The following is a 24,296-nucleotide window of genomic DNA, read 5'->3' on the forward strand; positions in this document are numbered from 1 at the left end:
TACCATGTCATGTGACAGAATCTAATTTTACTTGTAATTGTTAGGTTGATTGTATTGTATGAGAAAAAGTTGACATGTACATAATATATTGACCTACTAGTTAGTTAAATAGTGGCAGTCACTGTCACTTAAACCAGCTAGGTGTTAATAAGTGTTATCCAATATCAAAATATCAAAAAGGGAAAAAAATGAAAACAAATATTTCAACAAGTGACTCTATTTGCAGTGTTATTTAAAAAAATTACTACGGCACTTTTTTATGATATAATATATGTGGTAAAAAGATGATTATGAAAATAAAAAGGTAATTGAAACAATATACATGTACGTATACTAACCTCTCTTATATTTATATGCTTTTCCTAATTAATCTTACCTGTCAAAAAATCTATCACCTAAAGTACATCTTAATAAGTGCCCAATCCATTAGACAAATTCATTGAAAAACGTACTTGTGATGCAAACACAAATATTATTTAAAATAATCACATATCCAAATGCAATATTTGATACGATTTTCCTAATATATTATTGAACGCTTAATACTTTCTTGTAAGTAACCTCTCAAGAAAATTCTAAATAATTAGAAAAGTAAATAAGCGCTTGTTAAGAGGAGTTTAGGTGTTAAATTTGTTAAATTTTTTTATAAAAATATTAATAATTTGGAAAAGTATTTAAATACAATGGATGCAATAAATATGAATATTTGCATCTATATGGTACATTTAGTATAAGTGTATGAACGAGTAACTACTAAACATCCATTAAAAAAGTCCTCAATAAAGCTAATTTAAATTTCATAAGAAAATATTTTTTTTTTTTTTAGTGTAAGTAGGAGGTCTCGAACCCAAGACCTCTCACTTACACTACCCCTCCCATACCACCCAACCCATCCCTCCCCCCCTCATAAGAATTTGTATTTTGACAATTTAACATCGTTAATATAATTATTTACGTCATCATTTAATTTTGAAGATATATTTTTTTTGTTAATTTTGCTATAATTGTAGAGGGAGAGATTAGTTTACTTCATAGCAAGCATTCCTAGAGGATCTTGAAAACTGTGATGCCCAATCAACCTCCTCCTTTTCTGGAGACAAAATTAGGCATAAATGTGAGCACAAGTTAAAAAAAAAAAAAAATTGACCAACCTCTTTCTTCAAAATTATTCGCAGAAATATTTTACTCTTTTGTATGGATTTTGTCGGTTTTTTTGACATTTAGAAGCTGCTTTTCACAATAATTATTTAAAGTTTCTTCTTTATTAAGCCCAGAACTGTGTTTTAATGATGGTGACTAAAGCATGGGTAAATGTGTCCTTCAAGCTAAATTTCGCTTTGACAATAATTGTCATCCTTTAAGGTTTGTGATCCATTTCAAGTTAAATTTCGCTTTGGCAATATCAAACACCCTTTTCTCAGTCCATTTTGCGGAATATAATTCTAATTCATCCCAATAGCTCAGGGAAGTTTTATGGGGTGTGAATGTGATGAAAATGATTGGTGCCCCAAATGTGGTAGATTTCTTTCCAGTGCTGAAAGTGATTGATGTCAGTCAACCCAATGAAGCTGACTGGCATAGCAAGGACATGAAATATTTGTTTCTGGTGAGTCCTAATTTGAATTATCAAAAGTAATTAAACGATTATGAAAACTTAAACTGAAAATAGTAAGAGAAATTATGTGAGAAACTTTATGTGGTTGATTGGTTGTAGGTCGTAACTGGAATATGTTTCAGGGTTTATTTGTTGTAGGAACTGATACAATTGCAGAGTTGCTGCGCAATCTTGAAATGATGCGAAAAGCTACATCCGATATCAGGGAAGTTATTGGATTGGGAAAATTTGTTCAAGAATCAGACATTTCAAGGGTTCCTTACTTGTAGGCACTTGTTAAAGAGACCTTCCAGCTTCACCCTGCAGGCACTTTACTAGTTTGTCAAGCAGAGACTGATATAGAAATTGACCAGTATGTCTTGCCAAAAGATGCTTAGTTGCTCATTAATTTATGGGCTATTGGTAGGGACAAAAGCTTGTGGCCAAATCCTCACTCATTTCTACTAGCAAGATTCTTGGATAGTGAGATTGATGTAAAAGGCCAACATTTTGAGCTCCTTGCATTCGGTACCGAGAGAAGAATTTGCTTGGAACTGCCACTGGCTCATCGAATGGTGCATCTCATGTTGGCTTCTTTGCTTCATAACTTTGATTGGAAGCTTGAAGACGGGGATAAATCCAGAAAACATGGACATGTGTGAAAGGGTTGAACTTATTGTACAGAAGGCACTGCCCCTTAAAGCCATTCCTGTGGGAACCCGTGTGTAACTGTTGTTTTTCCGTTGTAGGGCAATCATCTATTGCTAGTTACAATCTATCATCAGGTCATCTAGTGGTAGGGCATAAAATTGTCCTAATAAGCATTGATGGATTACTAAAATCTTCTCTTTTAATCGGTCTACGTTTTTATACTCAATTGAGATTGAGAGTAAGCTGAGTACCATCTGTTGAAAAATTAGTTTGTAGTATGAAAATTGCTCATGACTGGTGACATGATCTTTCAATTTCATGTTTAGAAGTTTGATTTATGAAATTGAAGTTTAGAAGTTTGATTAATGAACAAGTTCAAAAAAAAAAGTTTGATTTGTGAATTTCCTATAAGATTCATTGGTACATTGATGTATCTTCTCAAGTTTATTTGTTCATTTATGGAACCAGTAAATTCATGTAATCGAAGTATTTAATTCATAAATGGATATTAAGTGAAGATACATTGATGTATTTTCTCAAATCCATTAGTTCAGGTATGAAACTATTCAATTCATAAATTTGATTAAGTGAATTCATGTATTTTTGCTCTTGTATTACCTATAAATAAGTAGTCTAACTTCTCTTGTGGCAACTTTTGCTTTAGGTATTTTAAATTTATAAAACCAACTTCTTGCATCCCTTTTTTGTGAAAATTAAACTTAAACTTGTTATAGACTAGTTTTTGTTTCCATTATATCCTAGAGGTAATTCGCCATCTCAACCAGTTAGTAAGATAATGGGGACAAATAACACCTGAAGGAGAGTGATTACACACCTTGAAAACTCTCTTGAATTCCCCAAAATTAGTTTAGGTTCTGTTTGATAAAACTAAATCTAAATTCTGAAATCTAAATATTGAAACAATTAATTTGCTGAATTTTAAGCACTGATAATAAATATATAAATGTCTGAATTTTAATAATTTTGCTGAATTTTAAGCACTGAAAATAAATATATGAATGTCTGAATTTTAATGCTAAATTTATTTACATTGTTTGGTAAATATTTATAACTGAATGCTTAATAAGTTTAATTTGACAATTTTGTTGTTATATCTTTTCATTCAAAAAAGAAATAGAACCTACAATGTAATTAGTTTAAAATTGTTAGATATGAAAATGAAAATATTTATTTTTAAATCAAATTAATATAAAAGATGAAATATATTATATGATGAGTATGGAATAGAAGTGAAAGTTATTAAAAAGGGAGAAGAGAGAAACAGAAAATCGCTAGATAGAAAATATCAGGTGGTATAATTAGATAAGAATTTTGAATATAAGATAGAAAATATCAGGTTGTTTAATTAGATAAGAATTTTGAATATAATTAACAAACAATGGTAGATTTGGTAGATAAGATAGTTGAAATAATTCTATTGATTCTTATCAGAATTAAGTATTCAATTAGGATTCTTACGCTGAAAAAAATACACACATAATTCAGCACTGTTTAACAAGTTCAACAAATGGATTTTTATTTATCAAACACTCAAAACATCTGAATATCTGAAAAAGTTCAGTTTCAGCACTTTTTTATGCTATCAAACAGACCCTTAGTCGAGTTCTTGAAATTATTCTTGTAATAATAGGTTCCATATACTTGCTCTGTAGTAGGTTCCATATACTTGTAATCCCATATTCTCCAACACCATCAGCCGATATACCTAGCCACATGATATCTTTCACTTAGATTCAGTGTTCAAATGATATGTGAAACTCCTAAGTAGCTCTGTTTTGAAACTCGGACCGGACCGGCCGGTCGAACCGGGAACCGGCCAGGTAGCCGGTCCGAGTCATACTAAAAAACCGGAAATCTAAAACCCGGTCAAAGCCGGTCAAAAACCGGGTTTGACCGGGAAAAAACGGTTTTTCCGGTTCAACAGTAATTTTTTTATAAAAAAATTCAAACTTTATAATATTATGTTTTGCCCCCTTAAATTGTTAAAACTTATTGATATACCTCAAATATTTAATACTTTATAAATATTGTCCTAAAATTTGATGTTATTTTTCAATTAAATTCATAATTTTAATTCTAAACTTGTTAATATTTATTAAATAATATAAATTGCTACTTGATTGTTCTAATTTCTTTGTATTTTCTTGTTAAATATATTTGAAACATCAAATATATATGAATATACCTTTATTAATATCAATATATTATTAGATATTATATATATAATATTTTAATTTTTAAATAATTTTTATTTATGACGTCATCCGGTTCGACCCCTATCGACCTCCGGTCGAACCCATTGACCCCTGACCCCTGACCTTGACCGAGTCGCTATCCGGTCCGGTTCTGAAAACATAGCTAAGTAGAGAAGATGTTGAATCTTTTTAGGCGCTAAATCTACTAGAAATAATTATTTGTGGGACTGACAGCAAATCAAGATAATTTTTATGCTATTAAAATACTGGGATCGGGCAGCTAGAAGCTTAATTGGGCCTACTAAATTGATATTGGAGAACCAGATTTGGCCTCACAAAATTAACGAGTATCACCTCTACTTTCTGAACCCATGTGTTGGTTCCAAAATGTTAATTGACCACAAGTAGCTGAAGAAGCAAAGAAAAATTGGCCATGAAACATGCATCGAGCCTTTTCCCCTAGCCGGTACTACTAGTTTTTGTCATGTGTTGTAGCATTCAACTACTCAGATCCAATTTAATCCACATCAGGTCCAGAAAACTCTCTCTAGAGCCTTATCCAATTCATAATTTGATAACATCACACATGAATAGCAGAACCTTGGAATCAAGACACCCATAACCTAGGAGATTTGATAACATCTCCAGAGCCTTTTTTCCACACTTATAAACCTTGGACCTTAATCAAGCTAGGAATCAAGACACCCATAACCTCATTACAACTTGCCAAAGAAGTGTTTCAAACTCATAAGTGCAAGTTTACTCCATATTTTTCCTTGAGGTTGATGTAGAAAATCAACCAGCTTACTGTGCCAAAAAAAAAAGGAATGCTCTAATTTTCGGTAACATCTCAACTATGGACCATGGTTCAAAGACTCGGCCAAGTCCGAGATGACTCAGCCGAGTCGTCACCGTTTCGGATTTTTTCGATATGATACCGGGACGATACGATTTTTGAGATACTTGATTCGTCGAAAAATCGACCGAAACGTCACCGTGAAGAGTTGAAACGGACGAGCTACTCCGAATCAACTCAAATCCAACAAAAAATTTTTAGAAAAAAAAAGGAAAAGAAAAGGATAATAAAAGTGAAACCCGGGGCCATTGGAGTAACAACTACTGCTAGGGTCCAACACATGAGAAGGAGAAGTCAATATCAAAATCATTCACTGAAAAATAAAACAAAATTTCCAAAGTACTCATCATGTGAGAAAATGAGATAATATTATTCCAACTTCATTTATGTATCAAGTATATGTACCTTACTGAACATATACTTGATACATGAACATACCAATAATATGTCACTTTACTTTTCTTTCAAAAGCTATCACTTCCAACTTTTCTTTCAAAGGTGATAGAAAGAGTGAAAGAAGGAGGTATAGAGGAGAAGATGCCCAAAACTTCAGTGGATGAGAGGTGAAATTTGGCGATACTTTGTCTCTATCTCTTTTCTTATTTGGACGCTTTTACGGAAGCGAGATAGTACCTAGAAGAGTAGAAATCAATTCGAAGAACTGGGATTTGTGATTATCGGTCAAGCTTCTCTTTCCTAACGGAAATAGCTGGTCGTCAGCTTTAGTTGCAGTAGTGGCCCTTTCATTACCCTCCCTTGGTCTTTCCTTTGAAATAAGGACTTTTCCCGTGAGTCAGTAGGTATGAATTTATTTCTTTAAGTTTTTCTATACTTAAGAGTAGGTATGAATTAAAAATGCATGTGGATTAATTATAGCCCTTATGTAATGGGCCAAGGTTGGATTAATTATGTTGTGCCCAAAATAAAATTTAAAAATTTAGATTTATCTGGCTAATTTGTGTTGTTGGAATTTATTTTGGGCTAAACACAAGTTTAACACTGATCTTACATATAATTCAAAGTACATAATAAATTAGTCCAAATTCATTTAATATTTAGTGAAAATATTAAAATAATTGTTATATCTTTTAATATAAAATTTCTTGCTAGTAATTAATTTTATGAAATAACTATTAGTAGAAATTTCATCTTTGTTGACTTTAGCTATAATAGTAATTAATTATACTTATAATCATAACGGTGCAGCTATTTGAATAATTTTTTAAAATGCAATAATAATTTTAATAAACATTTAAAATTTTGAAGTTCTTTTAATAAATGAACAAATGATTATTATAGTAGGTTTATATTAGAGATAAGATTTTTAACTTACTCATATAATAGAAATAAATTATTACTGTTATAAAATGTCTTAAACTACTTGTTGTATTTTTTCATATATCTTTAATTATTTTGTGATGAATTAATCATTTATATTGATATGTGTAACAGTTACAATAACGGGCAAGGATATTTGTTGGGAATATAGTAACCCCGTGGGTGAAAATAGAAAAATTGTGAAATGCAATTATTGTCAAAAAGTAATGCATGATGGCATTACAAGGTTGAAAGAACATGTCGGTCATGTCATAGGACAAGTTGAAACTTGTTCAAGGTTACCAAGAGAAGTTACAAATGTAATAAAAACGCATCTAAAGGCTGCTAAGGTTCAAAAACTACAATAAAAAAGAAAAAAAAATATTGAACTTTCTGCAACAAGAAAATACGTATAATAATTTCAACATAGTTGGCGACGAGGAGGACGCAAACGTTTTTTAAATTGATGAAGAAAAAAGGATGGGGTTGCAAAAAAACAGATGAAGCAAGCAATTAGAGAGAGCCAATACTTGCAATTTTTAGATGAACAATGATGGCATTCAGTATCTGGGAATCGACCTTCTATGTTTATGTCAAGTATTATTTATAAGCTAAAATATTATAACAAATTTGATATCATTTTATTAAATATAATTAAATAAAATTGTAATTTATTTATTCATTTTTTATTTATTAAACATTGTGAATTCTAGGAAATATGGGTGCTTGCACTTCAAAACTGACGACTTATGAAAATAAAAGATGATTGTCACGTAATTTTAATATCAGATAAGCGGATGAAATGACAAGAAGAGGAATTGGCTCACATATGTTTCTTTCGAAACAAAATCAGTCAAATCAATATTGCAAAGAAAAATATAAAAAGAGTCGGTAAGACAATTTCAAAGTTTTTTCACTTCAATGTTATACCATTTCATGTAGCTGACAATCCTTATTATCAATCAATGATTTATGAAATTGCCAAAGCTGATTTTGGTATTACAAGCCCTTCAACTTATCAAATTAGAAATGAATATTTAGACAAAGAATTTGAAGAGTTTGAGAAATATCTTGGAGATATTTATGATAAATTTTTAACTTTTGGTTGTATACTTATGTGTGATGGGTGGAGCACCCGTACAAAACATCCAATAATAAATTTTGTGATATACAGTGATAGACACATGATATACCATAGTTCAGTTGATTGTACCAATATCAAAAAAACTGATAAATATATTTTCAAATTAATGGACAAGGTAGTATAGACTGGGGGAAAATAATGTTGTGCAAGTTGTGACAGATAGTGAATCTAGCATGAAAGCAATTAGACAACTGTTCATAAAAAAAGAAAAATCAATTCTAGTCACCTTGAGCTGTTCATTGTATAGATTTGATGTTCGAGAATGTTGGCAATATAGAAAATATAAAAGAAACTATTATTCAGGGGAAGAAAATAACAAGTTTCATATATAACAACGACAAAAAGTGATTCTAATAAAGATATATACAAGAAAAAGGGAACTGCTACATCCAGGTATCACTAGATTTGCAACTGAATTCATTTCTATGGAAAGTCTTCCTCGGCATTTTACAGAACTGAAAAAAATGTGCACCTCGAATAAATGGGTAGAGTTCAATAACACTACCAAGAAAAAAACAGAAGCTATTAAAGTAGCTAAGTTGATATTGTTAGAGAAGTTTTAGAAAAATGTTAGAAATGTGTGTCCAATAATGGAGCCTCTAGTCAAAGTTTTAAAAACTATTGATCAAGATAATAAATCAATATTGTCAATTATTTATATGGCAATGGATAGAGCAAAAATGGCTATTCAAAAGTCGGTGAAATTTTGAAAAAAAATTTGGAAAGTGATTGATAATAGATAGTACAACCAACTTCATTGTAATTTACATGCAGCATATAATTTAAAATATTACATGCAATTCAAGTATGTAATATATATGTATTTATTATTTTTTTAATTTTATAATTTTATTGCATTTAGTATTTTTTTTAAACCCGATCCTTCAATATTCTGGAACTTGTGTGTTTAATCTAGATGAAATTCAAAAATGATTGAAGAAAATCATTGCAAAGTTGGAGCCGAATTTAGATGCACAAGTTGATTCAATAAATGAGATATTTTTTGATTATTTTATTTATTTATATTCATGATTATATTCATGAACAAATTTTAAATTTTTAACACTTGTGTATATATTATTTTTGTAGATCAAAATTTTTGTAGACAAAAAATAAGGATTTGGAAGTGCTATTGCAGCAAGAGCATAGTCAAAATCTTTACCAGGTTTCAACTTAATTTATACTTATATAAATATATAAATCATATTAATGAAATTAATATTTTTATAATTTTAAAATAATAATAATAATTATTATTATTATTATTACTTTGTTTGTTTAGTTGAATGGTAGCTTAACTACGTTGAAGATATGTCAAATCTAAGGAAAATTACTGTGAAAATATTGAGTCAAACTTGCACATCCTCTAGTTGCGAGCGGTCATTAATTCATACAAAACTACGTAACCGTTTGGCAGTTAAAAAATTGCATAAATTAGTTTTTGTGCATTACAATATGCGATTAAAGGTGAAAATTTTGATGCATCAAAGAAATACTGATGATTTCTACAATTTAATTAACTTGAATCACATTTTTCACCAAGATGATATATTGGATGATTGGATAAGAGAAAATAAACAACCCACATTGCCTGAAGATAATCTAGATTGGTTGGATAAGGGCATTCGTCAAACTGAATCAGAAAGTGGTGAATATCAAGAATATGACAATGATGATTTTGGTGATACATTGTCCCAATATATTACCAAAAAAGAAAAGAAAAGTGTTGCTCAATCATCAGGTAGGAAGGAGAAAAGTGACTAAATAAACCAATAAGCATATTATTTCATCATTTTCGAATAAAAGTGACAATGATAATGATGATGATGACAATGGTGACAATGGAGATGGAGGGGACAATTTTTGAAACACAGTGGTGGTTACAAAAGATAGAAATCTACATGCTTATCTACAGGCTTGAATTTAGCTAGAAATAGAGAAGATAAATTATAATTTTTCCCAACTATGAATACTTTTATTGTTCATCTTCTCTGCAAATGATCTTGTAGAAGAAATCCCCACAAATTCTTAGGGTGTAGGACCAATTCCATTGCAATGTTAAAACGTTCAGTCTCGGATTGAAACTGAAAATTCATGACACTATAAAATGGTCCTAAAATAATTAGTACACTATGATACAATGTTATTTTAACAACAAAATTTTTTTTTACTAAAAGTCTAAAATATCCATGACATACGTATGAGGGATATTTTACCATATATGTATCTCACATCTAATCATGAAAGTTAATTTGAGAAAAAATATTTTTGACAATAGAATTATTTTGAATTTAGTCAACAAGTTGAGATTTTTTAAACAATAAAAGTGAAATATTTTGGGAACTTAGTTGTTTATTTTCCCATAATTAAAAATTGCTATATTTTAGCAATTGTTGCCATTGACTTTTCATTCTGTAGACTAATTTTTATCAATGCAAAATTAGTTTTATTAATAATAATTGAAGTTCCATTGATCCGAGGATTGGCATTTTATTGCTATTATTTTATATGTAAATATTTAACCTAAGTAATAAAATAAATAATAGCTACTTAAAAAAAGAAAAATTGGTGCTCAATTGATTGTGGTGTAAAATATTAGTATACAATTAACTAGAGTTTGAAATGGAATTAAATTTATTTAGTATTTTACTGCTAACAACTTTGACCCCATTTAATGGTTAAAGAAAAAATAAAAGAAACGTAGAGACTGGAATTGGTACCTTAGTGTGAAAAAGGAAAGTTTTTCTAAACTAATGCTGCGTGAAATTTTGGATGCACATGAAATTAGGAATGTGATAACTTTGCAATTCATTCTCGTTTATGATGAATTTCTTCGATTCTATATAGAATCCCAATTTTTTTCGTTCAGCCGGAAAACATTCTTTTTTTGTCATATTGATGGCTTTTGCTTTTAAGATTATCTACATGTCGGTGGTTAGTATTATTGACAAGGTTAGAGGTCATGGAAAATGTTACTAATTTTAGGAGAAATTATGTATTGTAAAAATGGTTTAATAATTTTCTATTAAGCATAACTACTGCATACAAAAGGAAAAGCTATTTGATTTTATTTTGCTTTAATTAGAAGAAATTGTGCTAGTAATAAAGGAAATTTGAATTCAACAATCAACGTGCACATGATTACAGTAAATTTTTAGTCATTTAGACTAATATATGCGATAAAGTAGTCAGATTTAGTCGTTTGTGAATTCATAATTTTAACAGTTTATATAAAATTTATCTATAAAATTCATCTATAGAAAATATGGTGATGTACAAATAAGTGCAATTCTATATATAGCTCGAAAGATTTCTTGTTACTGTCATCCAAACTTTCTAACCTTTCACAAATTCAAAATTTATAATATGACAAATTATTCTTACATATTTTATAAGGTCATATGCAAAAAAAAAAAGTTTTCATAGTATATTTAAAATGCTTAAAATATATAACATTTATAAATGCTACGTACAATTGTGTATCATACATTTACATTACGAGTAATTACTAACTATAATACTAAGCTTCAATTATTAATAAAAAAATCTTAGCATTATTTCAAATAAACTCCCTAATACTTGTTTCATATAAGTTTCTTTAAGTAAAATAGTAAATTTATACCACAAACTAGTAAGTTTTGATGATTAACCAAATTTACTATTCTATCAACAATATTTACTATTAATCTATAAAAACTTACTATTACTTGAACTAAACTTACTCTCCAAAAACTAAGTTTCAGATATAGAGTAGTAATTTACTTCAAACAAAAAAGTAAATTCCATATTTATTCAAATTTATTTTTTGAGACATAAAAGTTACTAATTTATTGAGTTAACTTACTATTTTTTATGTAAAACTTACTAACCAAAATTTTAGGTACTATTTTATTTAGATGACCGGTATAACAGGTAATCAAATGGTCGCTACAAGTATTTTTACCTGTTATATCAGGTAAAAACAATTTCGTTACCATAACGATCGTTACTTCAGACTTTTCCTTACTTCTTGGCGCAAATATTCTAAAACAGGACGAAATGTAACCTTTTCGAATTCCCATTGTGGGCCAACGTCTTTCAACTCAAAAGAAACTTCCACTAAATTACTAATTACTTGCAAAGCTCTTAAATTGTGGACCTAATTATGTCGATAAAGCTAGGAAGCAGGACAACAATTCATGAATCATAACCTAATAATCACAATTTGGCGAACAATTACTAAAACAATTCTTGAATCATAACCTAATAAAACAACAGCAAAAGCAAAATACGGAAGTGTGATGAACAATTTTGGGAGTGACCTTAACGATTCCCATCAATACAAACTGAAGTATTTAAACAATTCAATTCAATATAGCATATACCAAGAGAATAAAGTTAATATCCTTATACTATATAAGATTGAGTTTTTAGTCAAAGAGTAGGTTGAATTTCAACCGCATGGGTGGGGGCTTTTTGGGAATGTTAAATATTGTGTATTAGCCTAACAGCTTTAGGTGCAATTTCACAAAGCATGTATTTGGATATGTTTACTGAAATGACCCCATTTTAATACATTTAAAGTTCTCATTGATGAGCCATCTGAGTATTGATGGAATATGTAATGAGTGTGCAACCATTTTTGCCTGTTGTACACCCCATATATGCTTGTGTGTTGATGTAATTACCGAAATACCCCTTAGGCCCAATTATTCCTCTAAACGGACAAGTAAACGTTGCTTCTATGTGGGAGGGGGTGTCGTTGAAATCGTCCGGTACCTGAAACGTTCCAATGGTTGCCTAACCGATATGGCTGTTAATGGTTTGGTCGGAACCCACTTCCTTATCTTTTAATCTGCATTTATGCCCCACGAACGTAGGTCCGTTACCCCCTTTCAGCTTCAGTTTCCCGTCGCCTCCCTTTATAGTGACCTGCCATGACGTTTCCTCTTCTTGGATTCAATTGCTTAGGTCCGACTTCTGTTAGCTAGATGAGCCACTGGTGTATGAACTCTACTCTGAAATTACCAATCATTTGTTTGTTCTTTTTAGACTTTGGATTGATCGCAAATTCTAGCATGATTGGTACTCAGCCTTTTTCTTTTCTGTGTAAGAGTTTTAATTAATTTGTCGAATGTGATTTGCATTTTTTTGGTTTTCAATTGGTGAAGAAAGAGTAAAGATGCCCATTTTTGTTTCGAATTTAAGCTGCATTTCTGCTGCTTGGTACTTGGGAATAATTGTTTTAGGAATTTAGGAAAATGGAAACTTTTGCAGAACTTTGAATAAGCATAATCCCATTTCAATTTTCGAAGCCTCGTATGGTGCCTCAAAGGTATGATCACAGACTCATAGCAATGTTGGAGGGTATAGTGATTGTGAGTTTGAACTCTAATTTATTCATGATTCTGGGAACTTTTTTCATAATTTTGATTGCCATTAGGAGTTCATGAAAGGTGTGGTTGGTGCAAGGTCATCTTCTGCATTCTTTAGGTTATTTTGCTTTTTGGTAGTATCGAATTTATGGGGTTCAACAGCTGAAGTTTAACAATTGATAAACTTCAGGTTTTCCTTTTTCCTTTGCAGTTCAAGAGTTAATCAGTTATTAGATAGTGAAGTTCTTAGTTCACCACTTTTGCAGTTCAGGGTTTTTTCTATGTTTGCTATGAAGAAATTATTTTATCTCAAGTCATGTTGCAGCGGAAATGGAACTATTTGCTTTGACATTTTTCACAGATCAAACATTTTCTGCATCAAAGTGGTTTGGTAGCTCCTTTTCAGCCTCTTTTCTGCTCAGGAAAGAAAATTTATTAAGGGAAGGGTGGTATTCATTGCATATTAACTGGATTTCTGTTCGGTGACAGTTGCTCTTCATTTCATCTGGTCTTTGGTAGTAATTTTTAGCACCTTTTCTTGCTTTTTTTGCTTTCTAATGCAAATTTTAATTTTTACGACCGTGGTTTCCATTCATTTTATTTAAATATTGTTGTAAATGTCTTAATGGTGGTGAATGGATTCTTTGTAGGTAATTCTTCCTGAAGTAATAGATGTTGACATGGATGACGACTATGAGGATATTATGCTTTTGGATACAGAAGTGGACACAAAGAGGAAGGGCAAGGTAACTATAAACTTTTGTTCGCAAAATGTTGCTTGGTACAATATTAATTGGATTTGTGAGTCAGCTGACTCCAATATGGTACTTCTTGTTTGTAGACATGACTCTAATATGGTAATTTTGAGAGTTTGATGGCGGTTTTTCCATGTGGACTTGCATTTTAAATTTGAATTCATTATATGGTTGGTATTCCTGTTAGAACTTGGTTGTATTTTATATATCTGCAGATGTCATAGCGAGGGGGGTTGTTTTGGCCAATAATGGGCGAAGCATTAGTTCATGGTAAATTGGTGAAGGTATTACTAATGTTGTTGTGCTTATCATAAATATTTGTCCGTACACCCTTTGGGAACTTGCTGCATCTAATTATTTGTTTTCGGGAACTTCCTGATTCTAATATTGGAAGACTCTTATGTTGTTTGTCTTATAATCATACCTGCTTCTAATTATTTATCGCAACGTACTATTCTCGCAATGTATTATTATTTGTCTAACCAAAAAACTTTCTTCGACCACAGGCACCAAACACCCCCGCGATGCGCGGGCACTCCTCCCCTAGTTATTGAAGAAAATGTACCCATTGTTAAATTTATATGAAATTGAACAATGGTAGTACGACAATTGAAAATTTCTAGATATATCTGCATCTACTGGCTTATCTTAATCTAATATTGAAGAACCTAAAACTTGATGAGTACTCTAAAGTTAACAAAAGTCAAAACATATATATTTAAAGGAATAATCATTTAAAACGTAACTCACATTTTGTCAAATAAACTTTTTGTCTTTTATTTTTAAAATAGTAATTTTATGTCTTTTACAATATCAAGTTGATAAAATTTAGCCCCAACTTAAATTTTTGATCACTTTTTAGTTTAAAATCACTACATAACCCACATATAGTCAATTTTTATGTGCAAAAAGGTAAAATTTCACTTTTTCAGTAGCAAAAATAAATATGAATTGCGTCCGATCTCATTTTTTTAGGAAAAAATAAATATGGTTTAAGTTGTATTCTACCTTTTTTTAGGGCAAAAATAAAGATCTAACCTTTTAATAATTAAAAAGTGATTGTATGTAAGTCACGTGATGGATTCGGAATAAAAAAAGATCGAAAATCTAGGTTGGAATCAAATTTTACTAACTTGGTTTTTGTAAGAAATGTAAAATTATTATTTTAAAAGTCAAGGACCAAAAACTTTATTTGACAAAATATTAGGGACATTTCAAACAATTTTTATGTTTAAAATTAGGCCCCTAAAAAAAGGATTGAGATAAAACAATTGTTGGGTTAACGAATCATAATAAGTTCAGAATAAAATGTTGCAAAATGACAAAGTAAGGCAAAACTTCAATCAAGTGGCACACGCGCTCATCTATCTTTAAACTGGAATTGGAATAATGGTACAAACACATTAAATAACCTCTAGGTATTTTGACTTTTGGCACGAACTATGACGTTCTTCGGTTGGTGTCATATTCACATGATAAGGAGAAGGAGGTGGCGGGAGGTTTTGTAGTGGCGGAGGAGGGAGGAGAGGAGGGATGGTGGGTAGAAGAAGAAAAAGGTGATAAAATTTGATATATATATATATATTATTAGGTTTATATGAAAATTTTTGAACATTTTTTATGTGTTTTTAAAAATATTTTTGGAGCGTTACAATAAACTCCCATGATAAAAACTAATACTCCCTTCGTCCCACTTTGATAGTTCTGTTTCTTTTTTCACACAGTTTAAGAAAAAGTAGTTAACTTTGTTGGAAAAGTAAATTTAGATTGCTATTTTCCTAAAATACCCTCACATTAAATAGAGTACAACTTTATGGGAACTTGAATTGATGGTAAAAAAAGAATCAACTCTCATTAAATGGGGTAGGTTTATAGCAACAACAACTTGTATTGAATAAGGGTATTTTAGGAAAATGAAATTACAACTACATTCTTCAATTGGAAAGTGGACTGCAATTTGGGACAGACAAAAAAGGAAAACAGGACTATCAAAGTGGGACGGAGGGAGTATCTCGAAAAACAGGTAATCCATGCACAAGAAAGACTTAGGCTTTGTTTGGACAGCAATTTTCTAAAGATAAATTGCTAGTGAATAAATTTTTCAATCACCTTTTTACCTCACATATATCAAATCGTTACAGTAATAATTTTCTACCAAAAAAATCCAGAAAAATACAATCCAAACAAGACCTTAATCTTCACGGGAAGACACTGGCAAAATTAGTGAAGCCATTGAACCAATTAGTGGAGTCATTTGACCGCAACTGGTGGGCACCGAAAGGGTGGAATGTATAATTTCTGAATCATGATCAAGAAACTGATTATGCCCTCTTTCTCCTTGAATCTAAGCGTGTGAAAGCGCGTTTCTGGATCCGAGTATTCTGCACTTGTAATTCAGCCATAAGAGAAGTGGTTCGGTACTTTTGCCTTTTGTATGGAAAATCATGTTCTCTTTCCGTGTTTGGAAATCTCATGAACCAATCTTCATCAGTCAACTCCATATGGCAGCCAGAGCAGCAAGCACTACTACTGAAATCGGTATTTAAGTCAACACTTCGTTTAGATTAGTTGCTTTTAAAAATATTTTTGAAAAATTTTATTATAATAGTGCATATAAAAAATTTTTATTGTATAAATGAAATGTTTTTTGAGTTATTGTGTATTATTGTGACATTGTATTTGAAAAATTTGTTCTTGAAAAAATGGTCAATCCAAACGGAGATATAATTACAAATAAATTAATTTCTAGGTTCTAAAATTGATACTATACATCTTTGGTCACATTCATCGTGTCCATATGTGCAAAACGAAAGAGCACTTTGAAAGAAGATCCGATGGACTGTTGGATGAGTGTTGTTTTTTGACTACCAAAGTTGGTGCAATGAGTCTGCACTATGGTCTTCTTTGTTTCAAGATAAAACTCTATGGCCTAATATGATGGATCAGGCATTGCCTTGAACCATGGTCTAGTGTGATGGATCAAGTTTCTCCAAAGAAAAAAATTATGGATCAAGAAGTTTCTTGCACCAATACCTTTGGCCACGTTGACAAAGTACCTCTTCCCACATTAGCGGAAATGGGACAGGGACTGTCGTCAGAAAGACCATTCTGATGACCGTTTCTGAGCAGTTCACGATCAAGATTTGATCAAAAAATTTTGTATGATTCAGATTTCATTTTATATTTCGATTTTAACAGTATATGTGGGATTCACAAAATTTTGTCCTAAAGTTACATGACGTTGAAAGCAAATTATACCATGTACAAACAAAGTTACGCGCAGTGCAAAATGCACGTTACTGCCAGTGGTCCCACATTAGCTAACTTTTGTACTTGCTCGGAAGCTATGTGTCTTTCACAGGTAAGACTCAACCTCGGCCACGTAAATTCTTCTTAGTACAAAAAGTCACTCGGGCATTTCAGATCTTCAGACATCAGCTGTACCCCAATAGCCCACCACCGCCATGGCCACCAAGACCAAGGCACTATGCGTAGTGTTGCTGGCTATAATGATCAATGTGGCATCCACTGCAGCAGCAGACACCGCCGCAGCCGGATACATTAATCACACGGTTGGAGGTGCAGCTGGCTGGTCCTTTGACACCACCACTAGCAAGTCTTCCGCTGATTACTCTGCTTGGGCTGCAAAACAAACTTTCAATCTGGGAGATTATTTGAGTGAGTAAACTTATATGGATATGTAATCTAGCATCTTTTTGGTTTGATCTTTTCTGGGTTTTTATCTCAGATGATTTAATTTTGTTCTGCTCAAGTCGTTAAAGATTTCATTTTGATGATTGTTGCCTTTCTTGTATTGATTTTTTTGGTTTGGTTCATTTTAATTGAGTACATTCTGTGATTTGAATGATGACTAGTTACTGGAGATTGCTTGAGCAGAAATAGAAATTTAAGCTTTAGTGGTATGATCTATCTTTTCAAGGTTCTATCTGCCTAATTGTGATATAAGGTGCACTCCATCTTACTTTGCATTTTGTGCTTTCACTGATGAGTTATGACAAGTTTAGCTGCAGTGTCCCAGATCGACATTCTTCGCTTAGAAGATTGGGGAAGACAAGAACCTTTTAAAATTTAAAAATCTATAGTCTGTGTTTTTCTGATTTAATTGGTCAAGTTTATTTTCTTTTCATTTTCATTGTAATCATGCCAGCTAGCCTGAAAGATATAGAATTTTCAAGGGTATAGAGTCATCCCCTGACAGCCTGGGCTACTTAACTGCCTTTACAGAGGCACGTGGATTTTCAAGGATATAGAGCTTCTTGTTCTTTAGTAGGGTTATAACGTTATAAGGCTAGAGTAGATTATCATCCATAATAGTAGTGTTTAAAGATTTGCGAATCAACATTTGCAGGAGTTTTATTGGATAACTGAGGCAGATTACTTGCTGCTATCGAGTACACTTGACACTTATGTTTTGCTTTCAGTATATTTAAGAGATCTGGAAATTGTAAGTTCGTTGATGACAGGATTAATTCAAATATAAAAGGCAGGTTTATATTGTATTATGAGACTTGGGATACTTGTTCCATTTTGCAAATTGGTGTGAGATTTTCATGTTAGCTTGAGTAATTTTGTAATGGCCATGCCAGAATTCTTGGCAGGTGGACCTGGCTGATCATTACTTAATAGTTGAGAAGCTCATGTCTTTAGATGGATGATGAATCATAGGTCCAGATAAGGCATAATGCTAGCTCTCACACTCTGGAGTAGGCTTCCCCAGATTAATGATTTGGTTGGTCTTTATTTCACTACTTTCAGCACTGAACAAATAAATCAGATGATCCAATTACTTTCCAACTGAAAGGATGGTAAAAGAGTTGCATCTAACTTAATCACATTCTGATAAGGCAAGCACAGGCACTTGTAAAGGTGCAAATGGTTAGAGACATGAGCTTGATTTCCAGACTCCTCATCATTTGGTCATTCAAGAGTTTCATCCAACATCTAAGAGCAAATTCTAATGCCAAACATCTAAATGCTGTTCAAATCAATGTTTTTGGAGTATTGGCAATTTAGTCAGTGAAGTTCATGGCAATATTAGCTCACAGTTAGCATATCTACTGGCTTCATCTTAGAATATACTGGATTCATTTCAGAGGGATGATTCAGGAAAGCAATAATAGGACAAATTTAGGCTATTGAAATACAACACTATCATTTCGAGGACTGTGATAAAATCAGGGGGCATGTCCCTCAAATACCAGTAATTATTAAAAAAAATAAATAAAGACTCAAGACACATCTAGTAGTTTGTGCCATAACTATCCTCTCTAACTTTACAAGACATAATTTAGTGCTTTGCTTGACAGTAGTGTAAACAAGCTCTTTTGCTATTACATTCATTTCCAATTTTGTATGGTATATACCTTTATGTTAGTTGGTAGTCCTCTCTGGATCTTGCAGAATGGAATTAGAAGGCCACGATACGTCTTCAACAGCTTTAGATTAATCAAAATTAATTCCAAACTTGGTACTGGTTTATGCATTTCTTAACAACCTATCCTTGTGCAGCATGATCGAATTGCATTTTGAGATACTAATGCATTCTGTGTACTGTGCAGTGTTCAATACAAACTCAAATCAGACGGTGATACAAACATACAATGAGACTACATACAGAAACTGCAGCATGGATGATGCTTTAGACACTGATACATTTCAGTACGAGGGAGGCAGTAATAGCTTTGGGAAGCCACTGACAATAGCTGTACCGTTGACTATTGAAGGTCCCCAATTCTACTTCTCCGATGCTGATGATGGTTTTCCGTGTCTGCATGGCATGGCATTTGAGATCAAGGTGGGGCATGGACTGGGACTTCCTCCAAACCTCAACCAGCCTCCTCCTCCCCCCTATGTTGAGCCACCATCCACAGTGGAAGAGGGCCAGTCACCGCCAGTCACGATAATATCCAGTCCACCCAGTGATGGTACGAGGAATGGTGTTCACTTTCCTTTGATGGTTCTGATGGTTAGCTTGGTGTTGTATCTGTGCGAGGAACCATCAAGCTAACCACCAAGCTTGGTGGTGTATCTGATGGTTAGCTTGGTGGAATGGTGTTCGCTTTCCTTTGATGGTTAGCTTGATGGTTCTGGTGGTGTAAAGATATATTTCGGTGTCAATCAAAACCATCAAAGGATACACCACCAAGCTAACCATCAGAAGAACCATCAATTTACTCTTTCTGATGGTTAGCTAGGCAATGAAAACGTAACGAAACATATCTGGTCTAGCAATAGATAAAAGGATTTAGCAATTTAACATTCAGTTTATGAACCTTTCAATTTCTTTTAGAAAATTTTGGGGTCAGTTAATTTATGGTACATTTTGTCCAATTCCAAATATGCATTTTGTACAAGTTTTCTTTTTGCAAGTGAAAAAACAAGCAATGAACTAAAACATCAAACACAAAAAAAAAAAAAAAAAAAAAAAATCATACTCAATAGAAAACATATCCTAATAACTAACCATAGATAAGATACAAGACAGTTTTTTGAATCAGCTGTAGGGCCTTGACGTATCCTTGAGCCACTGTCCAACGTCTATACTACAGACGTGTGCATCCTTCAATGGGGACACGATCTGCTGATAAAGCCATTCTTTTGCGTCTGCATCCCAGAATACCTCCAAATGCATTATAAAGACGCAAAAATTGAGACGGAGACCCAAAACGTAGCGGTTACATATGCGGCCAAAAATGAGCATTAGTCGTCATTTTCTGTGTTGCCAAGTAGCAACTTGAAATGGATGGCTGGCCACCACGTCTCTGTCTCTGTGTTTTCAGGAAAAATGCCAAACTCGACATGCCACTGCCCTTGTCCACGACGCTACAAAGAGGATGAGTGCGAAAGAGAGAGAGTAAACAACCTCTATTGTACCAATCATTGAAGATAGCTGTTAATGTTTTTCATGATTTCAGGTTCAGAATTTGAATTTTGTATCCAGAAAGCTGTATCATATATGTTAAAATTCATGATGGAGTAACATTTTTTGAAGTCTTTCAATTACAAAAGAACAATCTTGTACCAAAACTCAAACAATGTAAGATATATATCATGTGCTTAATTAATTAGAATGCCAAACATTAATTAACAGGTAAAGACTTCTACAGTTTTGCTTCCTGATGATTTTAATAGAAAAGATATTTAAGCAATAGAACTGAGGAAATTGGAACATATGGTGTCTAAAAAAAATTAAAAATGACGTGCCAATTAATATCATTTTTCACTAACAGCTCTTTTCTCCATTTGGTATACTCTCTCTCAAACTCTCTTCTCTCCCTTCTCTCTAGAATGCTTTCAATCAAGATCTTCTTCATCTTGGTGGCCACCACCAAGCCCTTAAGGCTTTGGTGGGAGGCAAGGGTTCAGCCACTCTTGTGGCTTGCTTCAAATCTAGATGGGTGTGTAGTACACCCGTTTGGTCCGGTGGTGGTTCTGTCCCCATCGGTCCCCATAGGTTCAGTTGAGCCTCCCCCGTAAATAAAGTAGGAGTAGGAGTAGAGTTGACAATTGACACAAAAAAAAAGAAAAGATCTTCTTCATCTTTTCCATGGAAGAGGGACCAAATCTGGTCTTTCCCTATAGGGCGGAAGTGCTCTTTATAGTTTTTAAGTTTCTCTTATTTGAATAAATTCTCTTCTAAGATTTGTTAATGAGAGATTATTCTCTCCTAAGATCTCTTAGTAAGAGTTTCTTCTCTCCTAGATTGTTCTAGTAAGAGTTTTATTCTCTTATGAATTTTTTCTCATAAGAGTTTTTTAGGGTTTTATCTTTGTAAAATTTAAGATTTTGTACATCTAGAATCTAATTTTTTAGATCTGTAATTTCTCCATTATTGTCAGATCTAAATTTCTTTTTGGATTTAAACCAATTTTAATTAGATCTGATTGACAGCAGACATGCACTGATGTATTGGTGATTCATCGAGTGGAAGATATATACGAGCATCAATGTCATCTTTATTTATATTGTTTTCTTAAATTCATTATATCTATTGATTTTTAGATCTATATGTATTTATTTGATGTATTTTCTGTCATTAGTACAAATTTGTTTAATGAAATGATATTTTCTATATATATATATATATATAAAGTATCTCCATTTGGTTGTCTCCTCAGTTCTGGCTACTTTACCGGGAGCAACACATTAACTCCATTTCTTTTCTATTCTTTTTTTTTTTTTTGGAAGAAACTTTGATAAATAACTAAGGACAAGTATTAAACTTTGAATCACACCCACGCAACCCCAAAATTAAAACTTCAAAGTAGGCACGGCTTTCACTAGGGATGGCAATGGGGGCGGGTGCGTCCGGGGAGCTCTCGGGGCGGGGGTTGGGGCGGGGGCCGGGGGGAATTTTTTCCCCCCGCTTAGAAACGGGGCGGGGGACGGGGGAGTATACCCCCGCCCCGCCACCCTCAAAAAATATATATATATATATAATTATATATAATATGTAAGTTAATTAGTTATAAACTTATGATAATGATATTATTAGTTAGATGTATTATATAATGTATAGTGGTTTATGTAATATAATTGATATTATCAATTATATGAATAATTATACATGTCTACTAATAAAATTTATTAATTAGTTATACTAAATTTACTAATACATTTATACTAAATTTCTAATTACACTTAATAGAATAACACTTTTTTGTCAAAAAAAAAGCACAAACATAATAATGAATTAGTGATTGCATTTGTACTAAAAGTGAAAACTTGACTATTTTAGTTATATTTATTTCATCATATTGGATTGTATTCAAATAACTTCTGTTTGATTGTTTTTATGAGTTTCAATTGTAAAATTACAATGAATAATAATTTGGTGATGTGTTGATATTTTAGTACTTGATTATTTATTAAAATTTAATTATAATAAAATTATATAATAAAATTTTATTAACCCCGCGGGGCCAAGGCGGGGCGGGGCGGGGGGAGCGGGAGGCGGGGGAACTAATAGGCAACGCCATCCCTAGCTTTCACCTGACAATTACTTATCCCAAAGCAAGTAGGCCAGTTATTTGGCATGCTAGCTTAATATACAAAGCAGTAATATGGGGCTTGTTGTTAGTTGATTATTTCAACTGATTATAAATTCTAATTTTGAATAATCGATGTTTGTGACGTACTCAATTCTTTTAATATTTTGATTATAAATTTTTTAGTGATGGAAAAATCTAAAATCTATAATTACTTTTTTCGAACACAATAAATTTTATTCTAAATATATACCAAGGGTAAGGGGTGGATCCAAAAGGGTTAATGAGGAACTTAGAGGAGACTAAATAGCCATCGAATCAAACTGATACTGTTGCACCTGTTGTTGAAATTTTCATAAAATTATTAGACAAAAATACAAGCCAAAGGGATGGACACCTAAGGAGAGCTGGCCAACTATTCTAGGAGTAATTGGTTTAAAATCTATATTAGTTAAAAAGTAATTTTTTTGTTGATTCTAATTTTTTTAATAATTAATTTCTATAATTAGATTTTATAAAATCTAAAATAATTGAGAACAAAACTATAGTAGTATACTACTTTTACTAGGAGCACGAAAATTAGTTAAAACTTTTTTATTTTTGACATACTTTGAGTTGGGCGTGAGGAACGAAGATTTGACACCCGGAGTATCCATGTCAATGTCAATGCTAACCTGTCATGTGAGTAGTTGAATACGCGTCCCAATTAAGTAGCTTGGCTTGTGTACTTCCTCTACGATTGGCATTTAGCACAATGTCGGGCAAACGGTTTAAATTTGTCATTTTGATTAATGGATATTCAACGAATACTTATTTATTAATTTTGGTTAACAAGTGCCCAATAAATATTTGTTAAAAGTGATTCCAAGTTTTAATTTTTAAAAAAATACAATTAATTTTATTAAGCAATGTCAAATTGCCAAAGTACCCCCCACTTTAAAAAAATTGCCAATAGTGGGGTGTGCACTAAGCAAGAAGCAAGCTATTGCATGTCCCCGGCCCCACATGTAAAGTTGATAAAACAAGAGGATGATTGGATAAAACCATCCCCAATGATTGGGGACTTGCCCCTTTAAACAAGTGCAAAAGTTCCTGATTCCACTAGAAGGATTAACAAAGTGTTTAAAAAATAAATTGAATTTATTAGTGTTAAAGACGGCTTAATCTACTCTAGCAGGATTAGTACACAAAAGAAAAGGGACGGGCCTTTAATAAAATTTTAACGTTATTATACCCACCGTTGATCTCAAGATATTTTAAGACAAAATTAAATCGGAGCCACCTTTTTTTTTTCTCGTGTGCTCTAAGACAATAGTAAAAGAGTCCGAAAACAATTAAACAAAGCATTATAATGTTGGTCTAAGTTTATTTAGTTGTATGATTAAAAAATTGAACTTGATT

The 24,296-nt window shown here is 32.2% G+C and overlaps 2 protein-coding genes across 3 annotated transcripts; both read left to right on the top strand.

Moving 5' to 3' along the window:
* Positions 1 to 1,303: 1,303 nt before the first annotated feature.
* Positions 1,304 to 14,111, top strand: LOC113724677 (cytochrome P450 76T24-like). The gene is made up of 6 exons (XM_072077179.1): positions 1,304 to 1,362; positions 1,465 to 1,606; positions 1,738 to 1,880; positions 2,022 to 2,250; positions 13,783 to 13,878; positions 14,103 to 14,111. Exons 1-6 carry the CDS (start codon positions 1,304 to 1,306, stop codon positions 14,109 to 14,111), a joined length of 678 nt encoding a protein of 225 aa, XP_071933280.1.
* A 3,158-nt stretch (positions 14,112 to 17,269) lies between these two features.
* Positions 17,270 to 20,238, top strand: LOC113727959 (early nodulin-like protein 18). 2 transcript variants are annotated; one of them, XM_027252387.2, is made up of 2 exons: positions 17,270 to 17,565; positions 19,467 to 20,238. In XM_027252387.2, the coding sequence occupies exons 1-2, from the start codon at positions 17,352 to 17,354 to the stop codon at positions 19,913 to 19,915; spliced, it is 663 nt and encodes a 220-aa protein (XP_027108188.1). In that variant the 5' UTR covers positions 17,270 to 17,351; the 3' UTR covers positions 19,916 to 20,238. The 2 variants fall into 2 exon arrangements, with proteins under 2 accessions (XP_027108188.1, XP_071932551.1); XM_072076450.1 differs by lacking the exon at positions 17,270 to 17,565 and adding an exon at positions 18,942 to 19,375.
* The last annotated feature ends 4,058 nt before the right edge of the window (positions 20,239 to 24,296 follow it).

The sequence above is a fragment of the Coffea arabica genome, chromosome 2c (assembly GCF_036785885.1).
Source record: "Coffea arabica cultivar ET-39 chromosome 2c, Coffea Arabica ET-39 HiFi, whole genome shotgun sequence".
Taxonomy (NCBI): Eukaryota; Viridiplantae; Streptophyta; class Magnoliopsida; order Gentianales; family Rubiaceae; genus Coffea; species Coffea arabica.